The sequence below is a fragment of the Chelon labrosus genome, assembly GCF_963514085.1.
Source record: "Chelon labrosus genome assembly, chromosome: 18".
NCBI lineage: Eukaryota > Metazoa > Chordata > Actinopteri > Mugiliformes > Mugilidae > Chelon > Chelon labrosus.
In genome coordinates this window covers 5,748,502-5,760,959 of record NC_140351.1, presented here as the reverse complement: position 1 = coordinate 5,760,959, position 12,458 = coordinate 5,748,502, and the positions used below count along the sequence as shown (strand labels likewise).

At 43.6% G+C, this 12,458-nt stretch overlaps 1 protein-coding gene across 4 annotated transcripts in view; it reads right to left on the bottom strand.

Annotated features, from left to right (window-relative positions):
• The window catches only part of ccny (cyclin Y), a 45,771-nt gene extending 33,313 nt beyond the window's left edge, over nt 1–12,458 (bottom strand). For all 4 annotated transcript variants that reach the window (XM_084565904.1, XM_084565906.1, XM_084565905.1 and 1 more), the window contains exon 1: nt 11,774–12,458. In XM_084565904.1, the coding sequence (XP_084422030.1) occupies nt 11,774–11,927 (154 nt within the window). In that variant the 5' untranslated portion in view covers nt 11,928–12,458. The remainder of the gene's footprint in view (nt 1–11,773) is intronic.

The window sequence follows — 12,458 nt, the reverse complement described above, 5'->3', positions numbered from 1 at the left end:
TTTGTGATTAAACCACTGAAGGGGGCTGATGGGAATCTACGCAGACATTCACAGATTTTTGTTCAACTGACTTAAAAGAGGCGCTCTTCTTGACAAGTTGGATTTGGGGAATACACCCCCAACGATAAAATGAAGACTTGGATCACAGAGGCTATTGGCATTCCCACGCTTCACTGCCCAGCCGTCTTATGAAAGCCCAGGCTTGACACAGCACAAGCAATAACAAACTGAGGTTAAGCAATTCCACCGCACAAGTCTTTTTTTTTCCTCTTAAGCTTTATGTGCTCGCTCTGATCAAAACACTCAGCATCCAGGGAGCAGCCCGGGCCGACTTCAGACACGCCTACTAATAGCTCTGTGTGGACATAGTTGAACCCCGTAGACTATAACATGTCTGTATAAATGTTGACATTACGTATGCACATCCTGTATTTGCCTATGTCCTTTTCTTTCCATTATATTATCTAAAGATGACTTCATTAACACCAGGGCTTTATAGGTTTGTCCCAATCAAGTTATTTTGGACCCCATTCTGATACCTATCTTTTAACATTGAGTATCGGCCGATCCAAGTCCTGATCCGACCTTAAATAAACAAACTTTCATAAAAGCTTTTCTTATCTTACTTGTTTTCCATTAGATCACTAGAGTGGATTCAACAGATATAGCGCTGTCAATGTCAATGAAGAGAGGGTAGCTCGTACCTTAGCTCCAGAAGCTCCAGTGGATGGTTAACTCACCATATTGCTGTTCTTTTGTTTTGTTTCTTTTGGGTGGTGAATCAAGTTGGTAGCATTGAATGACGACCACCTTGCCACATTGCATGATTTACAAATTTCTGTCTGACTGACTTCACTTTCCAGATTAAAGTGCTTCGACACAGCAGACATGTTTAGTCGCATGATTGGGTTCTTCATCTTTTTCGATTTTTGACAGCTTTGACGCTAGCCAACTGCCATTAAACCAGAAGAAGACAACCCAAAGTTAAAGATTACAAAAGATAGGGCTTGGCTGAAGAGATTTAATCGTTTTAGAGACTGATCGGGACATCCCTTCTCAACACAGTCTGATGGCCAATGCACACGGTGTCGAATCGGTGGTTGAATGAGTCGGTAGGAAAGATCTTTCTTATTGTCAGCTTGATGAAAGTACACAATATGAGGAAATCCAAGGGCTCATCTAATCTGAACATTCAAATGCGGTTTGTAGCTCGCTCTTCCTAGCTTAGCTTAGCTAATAGCAGCTCTTCTGGTTCTCCTTATTGGATGACAAATACAGACTACTGCCACCTGCTGGTATGGAGAGTTATTCCCTTTGCCTGCTGGCCACTGGCTGTAATCTTTTGGGGTGTGTTCAAGTGCATCTTTTAGGCCCAGACATGGTCAACGTGAGGTGACAAAAAAAAATCAGACTTTGCTGCATGTACTGTATATTTAATATTCTGTTCTTTGAATCCAGAGAAAGTAAGAATGAAGCTGCAAGGTTTCCACATAATGGCAGCATTACCTCAAAAACAAACATGTAAGGATATTGTCAGCGTAAGAAAAATTGCTACAACAACAGCATCAATGAAAATGCAATTTAGTCCACACAGAGACTCTCTTTTTAACGAGTGATCTCGATGACTGATCCAGAGGCTTCGTCCCGTCTCTTTATCAAAACTGGCAGAAGACCATTACAATGTGAATTTCTCCAGAGACGGCGGCGCTGCGACCGAACACGCGGGCAGGTAATTTACGGGAGAGGAGTCGATGCATCTCCCCTCACGCAGGCCAAATCAAGCCAGACGAGACGCCAGAACGAGATTGTCACAGGCAATTGCATTTTCATTAACACTCTGCGAATCAGTTCATTTGTTTTCTAAATGGAAAAACCGCTCTCTCTGAAGTTGTTCGTTATTCCTTTTTAAAAATAAATCGCTCGCCTCTGGAAGCAAAAGTAAGAAGCAGATGAATAGTTTGTACGGGGCGGTGATTGTGAGCCGATAAATAGACATGATTCAGAATGTCCCACCAGACACTTATGCCATCTGCCAGCTGATGCAACCCTTATGTTTAATGGGTTGACAGCCAAGAGCATGCTTCCAGTTTGTGTTTAGGAATGTCTCCACACCGACATGACAGCCCCAGTGTTTTAAAACAGCCTGATAGGTGGCCAAAGAAACTCAAACCTGATCATGGGGTTGTGAGCTGAAATTTCCAGACTCCATCAGAAATGATTCCATCTCTCAGCAGCATGTGGCATTAGTCACTTTAACCAGAGCTCCTCCGGCTGTAATGCGCTCCTAGGAGTGACGTTGTACAGGTCGGCTGCCAGATGTCAGCTTGAGTTTGAGCTTCCTGAATGTGAAGCAAGGCTTTCCGTTTGTCTTTCAACCACGTCCCATGGATAAACAAAGCTAAATACACCTGCCCTGATAAGATAACACAATGACTGTGGTGTAACTGCGCTGTTGATTAGCGCAACAGCAAAAGGAGAAAGACGAAATCACAACATATATTGGTGGTGACTGTGGTGGCTGTAGATGGTGTTCTCAGCAAGCTAGAGACTCTGCAAAACATTTCACCCAAGACAAATCAGTACTGATGGAGCCAAACCTTATTTATACTGCCAATATTTGACACGGTGTGGAAAAAAAACGCACAAGAATTCTTAAAACTGCTTTCAAATTAAATGTAAAATGGTGGTAATGGTTATGGTTTTTTATTTTGTTAATAATACTGTCATGGTTCTGAGTTTTTAATATTTCCTGTGACTCTGTTTGGGTTCCTTGGTGTTTCTTGTCCTGCTGTACTTAATGTGTTTTTGATTGTTTCATTGGTTTCTCCTTGTGTGCTCCACCCTCATTAGTTTCACCTGTGTCTGGTCACCCCTCTGCCCACATGTGTATATATAGCCCTGCCTTTCCCTTTGTTCTCTGTCGCGTCGCCTGCTATCATTCCCCTGTCCTCATATGTTACCTCTGTTCTGCTTTGTTACCCCGATAGTTCCTTGTGTTTGTTGTGTTCCGAAGGTCTCATTTCGGGTTTGCTCTTCATTTTATGGCTTTTCCTGCCATCCCTGCAGCGCCTACTATTGCTATTTTTTGTCATCAAATTCTTTTGTTTCTAACTCCTGCCTCATCCCTGTGTCTTGCATTTGAGTTCAGTCTCACCGGAAATCGTGACAAATACAACATGTATATTTAAAGCATTTTCCTTGAATCTATTTGGGATGAACTAACCCAACCTTTTCCCTTCCAACACCACTTATGTCTCCCTAACTTCATACTCTATATGACATTTACCCCAGGGAAAGACCAGCCACAACTCTGGTTCTGGGATTGGAGCGTCAGGTGAACCGCCATCATTGACGCAATTTTCTTTACAAGTAGCGAACGGCAATGGCAAGAAGAGCTAGCTCCATTAATGCAACAGAAATAGTTTTATGTTTTGTTCATTTCACTGAGGGAAATGTACAAGAAGGTTACCCGTCTGGGCTACCAAAGCCTGGAATCTCCACTAGCGACCAGCTCTCAGCTACAAATCAAAGGGCAATGAGTGATGAATATGTGACCGGTGCTTTGAAGGTGATATTAAAGCATGGCGAGACTAATAGAGGAAACACTGGCTTTCATAATAACAATGAAAACTTTATGTAATGCAGATTGGTTAAAACCAATGGTCTACACCAGTCAGTAAAGACACAGAAACCCTGAACCAGCCCGGAACATTGACCAATGTGGGAGGAGAAATACTGATCCTGGTTTGAAGAAGCATTATGATCCACAATAACCACATGTAAGAAAGTAATAAAGCAAATGGGAGACACTTCCCTAAACATAAGACAGTTTTCAGCTGCAACTGTTTTGTACTGCCTCCAGAGTTCAGACACAGACATGCAATTCATGGCTCCAAATGCATTTCCTGTCGAATCTGTTTCAGAGACATTCAAAATGGACATTAACTCAGGTCCTTGGATATTATTCGCACCACGTTTGTAAACCCACTTGCTGAACCTGCCTCGTGTATTTCAGCTTCAATTTCCCAATATGCATTTCAACAGCCTATCCAGTTTGCATGACATTGCCGTTTTCTACATGGGTGGAGCTGGCGACGTGACACAGTGTTAAAGATGGTTAACAAAATAAGAAAGTGAGAATCACACCTCATCACACATCCCTCTTCAAACCCAACATATCATTGCTGCCTCATTGGTGTTTTCTCTTTTCTCTCTAAATAACAGTTAAATGTAGTACTTTCTGCGGTTCCTCCAACAGTTATGTGTTTTAACAAAGTGTGGGTGGTTACTAGAACCATATTTTGATAGGAACCTGATAGGAAGGCGCACTACTATCTCTATGCACTACTATAATGTACTATTATAATGGTATCTTATTTTGTATTTTTCACTTGTTTATGTCTTATATGGGTGGCACAGTGGTGTGGTGGTTAGCGCTGATGCCTCACAGCAAGAAGGTTCTGGGTTTGAATCCATGGGCCGACTGGGGCCTTTCTGTGTGGAGTTTGCATGTTCTCCCTGTGTCTGCGTGGGTTCTCTCCAGGTACTCCAGCTTCCTCCCACTGTCCAAAGACATGCTCGTTAGGTTAATTGGTGACTCTAAATTGGCTGTAGGTGTGAGTGGTTGTCTGTCTCTCTGGGTTAGCCCTGAGATAGACTGGAGACCTGTCCTCTCACCCAATGACAGCTGGGATAGGCTGGGATATACAATCTGTGTGCAATAATCTGTATCCCGCATCAACCTTCTTCCAGGATACACTAAACTTACATCAAGGCTGAAATGTTGTTGAAGTCAGTCAATTAATCAAAACTAACAAATCATAAAAATGATTTCCAGCTTGTTTCTTTGAAAGCAAAACTGTTGGCAGTTTGAACACGGCTGAGCTTCAGGAAAATTTCCTCTGGCAGCTTAAAGACCAAACACTGAATCGGTTCAGCAGGAGAATAACTGACAGATTAAATTAATGATATGCTGCAGCCATCGCTTACGTTGCTGCTGTAAACCTGGCAGAATGGAAAAGGAAACTAAATAACTGAAATGGAAGGAATTACTACACACAAGGATCCATTCATCCTTAAATTATCTTTAATCACAATTTAACTATTTGCTATTTTTCTGTTCTAAGATTCGCATTGGGTTAATAACACGCATTAGTAATTATGTCGATCTTCAGTTAGGAAGTTATACACATAACTCATACACTGGCTATGAGTTATGTGGCACATTAAAAATCCAGACACAAATAGACAAAATGATTCACCTCACCAACAATCAAAACAAAATAGTGTCAAACGTCCTAGATCTAGGTCAACTCGTCTGGAATTCGTAGTAGGGAGACTCCCCAGGCTCATCAACCAGGCATGAATTATCCATGTCCAGATTTCAATTAGCCTGCGAGCGAGGCTCATCAATATGTGTGCACGTATGCTCCAGAAATAACTAACTTTAACACTGATGAGACGGAGACGAACGCCGGGCCCCGAGCCATCGCTCATTTACAGATGTCTGCGGTAAGTAAAACCCAAACAGGGTGAGACATCCATCTGCTTCACGTACCATATTTCTCTCTCCTCTCTCTGAATCCCTGAGACATCATCGTGTGTGGGCCAGTTTCACTCAGGAGCTGCTGTGCTGCAACGCAACGTCGTTCTCTGATCAAATTGGGCTAAAAATAGCTCAGCTGTTGATCTGGAGGCTCTAGGAATGGCAAAGAATGCCCCTCTCATTTTAAGTCTGTTAGTTTTGCGCTTACATGCATGTAGACGAGAGTGAGAAATAATCATCACTGATCATTATGTCGCCCATCTCACTCTTTTATTCTTCTTCCATCTGAACAGAATCTCATGTTTTAGCCAGATGTTCACTTGTCTCAAATAGTAAGATAAGAAAAAGTTATACTGCTGCAGTGGCTTTGATTATTATTATGTTTTTCTTCTGTGTGAAGCCTTGCCATTGCTACCCTTTGAAAACATCCAATATCCAGGAAGACGCTATTAAGGTTGTAAGAAGCGAGAAATTTGTTCTCGTACGTAAGGCTGCTGTCGTTTGGGAGTTCTTGCAGCTCGTTCTTGACACATCAACCGGAGAGAACTTTTTTCTCGTGTGGTGTCCGGCAACTATTCTGTCTATTCTGTGATTGGTCAGAAATTGGTTGGTGACTGGTCAGTTAATGCGTTAAATCGGAAATGCTAGCGGCCACTCTGAGAGCTCACAGATGCTAATATTCGCAGCGTGACCACTAATCTATCCCGGGTAGAGATCGGCATACCTTGATCCGTGGACACAGTTGTCAAAATAACTTTCATCGTCCATCTACCGCATCTCCAACAATGCTTAGCACGTGCGACATATGCCGCAGTGGGAGGGTACTATGAGGACTTCCCCGGAAGTTTCTTGTTAAGTATAAATGAAATGACCAAAGCAAACTTTCTTCTCGTTCTTACTCACCTCGAGAACAAGAACAAATTTCTCAGTTCTCGTGGAGTGCGTGACAAGCTTTACAGATCAGGCCTCCAGACTGACTTTCAATATTAGAAGCACTGTCACCACCTACTAAAAATTTTCAGAGTGCAAGAAAACTTACCCTAAATCGACAAATGCTTTGCTAATAAACGGACTTAAATTAAAGAAAGTTCAAAGTGGTGAGTAGCATTACTGTCTTTAGAGTACAAGAACCACAGCAAATGTACAATAAATGCAGGCTTTAATGCACATTAAAGCCTTCAAAGATGCAAACAAAATATACTGTCAGTTCAAAAAGCACAACTAAACAAATACATTAACTGTAAACATGAGGTAAGTAATCTGAACAAGTAAACTACTAATGCCTCTCCTTACTCTCCCCTAGAGCACTATGTTGGCATCATTTTATATTTACGCCACAAAACCGCTAGTTAGAGGCTGGTCAAGCTTCGTTTAGAGTAGCTCTACACCGTTGCCTGACAGGCATCTCCACAGAAATGTAATTACTCGTCACATCAACGGTCCAAGATGCACTTCCACGTTTCATTCACGTGTCTCAGCAGCTGGACAAGCACAGGAAATTCTCCCTTGTCCTGTCTGCTACACACCATCAACTCAAGACGTCTTCTGTATTTCCTGTGTTGCAGTGATTCCACTGAAAGTAACTGCTGATCCACTTTTATTACCTTCAACTCCAGCATGAGCTGCACAGTGTTTAAGAAGCAAATCACAGAATGATGCCAACACAGTAGCACACAGGTGTAAATGCTTTCACCAGCGTAGCCCCGTGTGGCGTGAGCTCCATGTAGATCCGCTACAGGAGTATAAACATTTTTATAAATCTTTACCTGTGTGGAGTTTCACTGTATAATTCACACAGCGGGAACTAAGTGGCTTCTCAATGTCTACCAACAGTTGACGCTGAAATCACTGCAACTCAGAAAAGATAGAAGACATCTGAGTATATTGTGTGTAGAAGGTGGAAGGATAGGGTGGATTTTCTGAGAAACATAGGGTCCGGAGCTACGATGACGGCGTAAAAGTGAAGTGCCACCATAAATCTGGCTTTATAGTTCCAAAAAAAGCATCTTTATTTAAATAACTATGTATTTTTATTTCATTTTTAAACTCATTTAAACAGCAAATCATCTGAATCCTTCACAGCGATGGAACGACTCTGGCCAGGGAGCATTTCACAAGTGATTTCCTCCCTTTGGGAATCAATTACTTAGCCTCCGCGCTGCAACCATAAAACCCAACTACCATCTAGGGCTGTATATCTGCGTTAGCCGACACGTCTTCATCACGGTCAAAGAGATTGCAGACTTTTGCCACGGTACTGAACACAAAAAGGCGTAAATTGAGATAAACGCGACGGTGAGGGAAACATAAATCTAGGTCTTTTCATATTTATACATTTATATATATAAATGTATATATGTGATGAAACTGGAACATATAGACAGCGAGCAACTGCTCAGGCAAATCAGATTACACTGCTGATTTGTGAAAGGGGCCACTTGACAGACCCCGAGGAGGCCATTCAATGAGGACTGTGTGTGTTTTGTCTGGAGCCCGCCCATGTGTCGTCATCGCTGTCGGCAGTTCACGTGGCTGATTTAAAAAAAAAAAAAAAAATGTTTTCTTCTCAATCACGAGCTCAATGAACGCGGGGTTACACAGATAAAGACTCAAAAGAAACAAGAGGGAGAGACGAGGTATATGCGAACCAAATCAAATAAAACGGACGTGATTTGAGATTAACACTTCAAAATATGTAATCTCCTTGCGTAACGCGATCTCCTTATTCTGCTGTTCACACTGTATTTAAGATTATACTGTAGCAAGGCTTGGACGTGATGACTTTTATTTATTTTTTTACATGCACTCATTTCCTTGGACAAAGCTGAGGACACACAGAGGAGTCTTCTGGCTGTGGAATGCTATTAGAGGTCCGGCGACGGGGTCAAAGGGTCGTTTACTTAAAGACTAGTGTAAACAGCTCGGGACAAACACTGACAACCAGCTTGAAACCTGTTTCTGCTTTCTCTTTCCTATCTACTCAAAAAAAAAAAAAAAAAAAGGCACAATACCAGGCTTTGTGTTTAGATTTGTTGTGGCCCTTTCGACCTCTTCTTTCTCCATCGACAACAGATTTATCTTGAGGTCATTGTCTCGAAGATTCAATTAAAGGCTGAGCCCTGTTTGGCGTCTTCAAACAGTCCAAAATGTCACACTTTGGTTTTGAGTAACTAATCATTTAATCATTTATTTGGTAGAGGTCTAAACTATTCCAAAAAAATCCTTTACCGAGAAGTTACGAGTTAATATTTGTTGGTGCCTGGCTTCTCTTACTCTTTTAAAGTACTGCGGGACATAGATGCCGTAAGTTACGCACATACTGTAGCTAGCGCCGGTGCGAGCCATTTATACTTGTGCGCTCGTCAGTGCTATGTCATGTTAATTTTTGTTTCCACTTCCTGCTTTACTTCCAACAATGGCGACTGAAACTTTTGCCGAAATGTTTGCCGAGGACGAGTCGTACAAACGTTTGAGTCTCCGAACCTCCTCAGTCAACCTTTCCTCGACGTGTTCCATCTTTATTGATCCAAAACAATCAATTCGAAGATTGTGGAGATGGAGAAGCGGCCAGAAATACTAATACTACTACCAAGCGGACCAATCACAGCTCTTGTGCTGTCAAATTTGACGCAGAAGCCTAAACTGCCTATTAGTGTATAGTCGTGCATCACTCTTATGCTGAAGGTAGCTCCAGACCCAACACTGTAACCCGATGCACATCTCTCCGGAAATGTAATTGCACATGGCAACAATGCAGACCACGGCGTTTGTGATTGATCCAAAGTGCATTCCCTTGTTCATCCTCCTACAAATCATCAACTCGGACGTCCTCTCTCTGTGTGAATGTAACTGTTGAGCCACGTTTATTAACTACAACTCAAACATCAGCCACTTGGTTCCACTCTGTCTGAAACTCAACACAGCTGACCAGCGTTTTTACGGCATAATTACAGATTTATTCACCACCACACAGGTATAAACCACACCACTAGGCTCCGCGTAGACCAGTTGCAGGACTATAAACAAGGCTTTTCCGTCTCCCGGAGACGAGCTGATTAGAGTGGTTCAGACACCTGATTAGGATGCCCCTTGCACACCTTCCTGTGGAGGTATTCCTGTCACCATCTAGGAGGACATCCCTTGGCAGACCCTAATCATTCTGCAGGTAACACGGAGTGTATTTCCCATCCAGCCTGGGATTGCCTTTGTATCCCAAAGGGAAGCTGAATGAAATAACCTAGAGAGAAAGTGTGTCTGAGCCACTTTCCTTTTCCTATAACTACCAAAACCCAGATCAGAACTATCAGCGGAAAATGGGTGTAAATCAGAGAAGGAATCTCTCTCTTTTGGACGCTCCGGTCTGGAAATACAGCGTAAGCATCCTATTGGTCATTAAAAACCATAAAAGTCAATGCTCATATGACCCATTATTTATAAAACTGCTGATGAGGGCGCAGTTCGGAGGCTGCCTGAGGCTTCCCTGATTACTAACTCCAGGAAGCCCGGCGCTCACGGGGAGGAGCACGGCGAGGTCGACCGGCCTTTTATGAAGCACATCAGTCAGGCTGAGCAATATAGCTTCGGGAAGAAACCTGTCACGGCAGCGAAACTGAGACTGACATAGATCCAAGTGGCATTTTGACCTGGTTTTGGCAGACATCAAACAACCCTGGGAAGGCCTGTTTGTATCCACTACGCTGTGCACTGCGTGACAAAAGCCATGATGTTGACTCTGAGGGTTGAGACACTTTGATGCCAGGTTTGGAACTGTGGTATAACCCGTGTGACCAGAAAGTATGACCTGTGAATGGGTCATACTTTCTGGTACCTCTCTCCAAGCATTATTGGCAATTTCCTAACTTTTGATGGCATACTAGGGTCAGTTTCTTCGCTGGGGGTCCCTGTGGTTTTGCACGTGAAGGATGCACACCACATACACATTCAAGACCTCGTCAGACCCCTGATAAAATCGGTAAAACTGTCAGAACTCTGGTCCGATAGACCCTAACCCGAACGGCCAAAAGCAATTTCACTCCTCATTGTGTCGACTCAACCCCGACAACCTCACGGGCCGGTGGCTTCATTCGCCCTCGAGCGCGCGGCATTCGTAACGGCGCGACTGAGCTGGTGTTAATGAGAGCTGAACCAGCGCCGGTCATTTCACACCCAGCTCGCCGACAGGAAACCAACGGACACCCAATCATTATCACGTCACCTCCCACTGGAACACATTCACACTCCAACACGCTGTCCTCCCGGACCTTACGCATCCTCTCGCGGGCGTGACGTGGAGAGACGGAGGTCCAGGATTAAGAAAGAATTCAGAGTCCTGGACTTGTTGGGAAGGGTGGTTATGGATGTCAAAGACTTTATAATAAAAATGGAAGCTAAAGTAAAAAGGGATGGTTAATGTGGATGCTTTTACTGCCTTTGGTGCTCTTGCGTCCCAGTTTGGAGACATTGAACAGCTTGTAGCTGATTTGCATTAAGCTGGTAATTAAAAAAGGAAGTGCAGTTACCGATATACGCCGATCAGGCATAACATTATGACCACGTATCCCTTGTGCCTCCAAAACAGTTGTCACTCATCAGAGAATGGACATGGGCCTTCTGAGGGTGTCCTGTGGTGTCTGGCAACAGATTGTTGTTAGAGGGGGTCTTTGAGGGAAGGGTCCTCTGTGGATCATCCCACAGATACTTGATCAGTTTGGGATCTAGTGAATTTGGAGGCCAGGTCAACACCTTGTGCTGTTCTTCAGTTTTTTTTAGTTGTTCCTAAACCGTTTTAGGGCTGCATCCTTCTGGGGATGGCTGCTGTAAACCATCAAGGAGTGTCATTGCTATGAGGATGGAGGTGCCTGGTCCGGTCTAGGTCTAACATCCACACCAACGACTGCCAGGTCCAAAAGTTTCCCACTAGAACATTGTATCGTCACAAGAAGGTCAATGACATTGACTTCTACTGTCATCCTGCCAGTGGTCATAATGTTATGCCTGATCGGTGTAACTGGTGGGTGGGTCATTTTGCACAGATGTTGCAGGCTCTTATTATCTGTCAATGCACTAAATCTGCAAAGATACGGGCTATGGCTATTTACAGAATAAAGAACCACAGTGGAGAACCGCTAACAAGTGCATCATATTATAAATAATATACAATAAGAAGAAATTTACAGGTGATAAATGCGGTTTTTAGACCATGCACAATGCTACTTGAATGCATCTTACCGTCCAGGTTCTCCCTGTCGCTGATGTGCTGGAGGTTGCAGCCCGTGTCCTCGCGGCTCAGCTCCGGCTCCGGCCGGTAGGGCTCCAGCCTGGAGTGGTTGCTCCTCCGGTGCTTGGGGCTCGACGACACGCAGCAGGAGGTTGTATTCCCCATGGTGTAAGCTGTTTGTTTTTCACCGACAACCCTTCTTTTTCTTTCTTCTTTTTTTGCTTAATGTAACGCTGCAACGAGAGGGGAAAACGGGGCGGCAACGCGGACAAGCTGGCCCCGGTATCCGTTAGCGCTACACGCCCTTCTCTCGCGTCCTAAAACGCGCTGGGTTGGACGAGATGAGCCATAAAAACTAATAAAAAAAGAAAAAGAAAGGGCGGACAAATGATGAAAGAAGAGCAGCCCGACGTCCACCCCCCTTCCAAACCTCCAGGCGAGGGTGCAGAGAGAGCCTCTGTATTTACAGGCTTCGGTTTCACTGTCGACTTCCCTCGCCTTGTAATTCCTGTTCCCGAGCGTCCGGTTTTCTTCAGAAACACATTTTTTCTTTACGCACAATTAACTTTCTGGCGACATGAGTGGAGATGAGAACATTGTAGTTTTTTTTAGCTGCTAAGGGGAAGATTATTATTATTATTATTATCTGCTCTCAACGCTACATGGTTGCCAGTGTACTGTAGACACTGCTGCTTC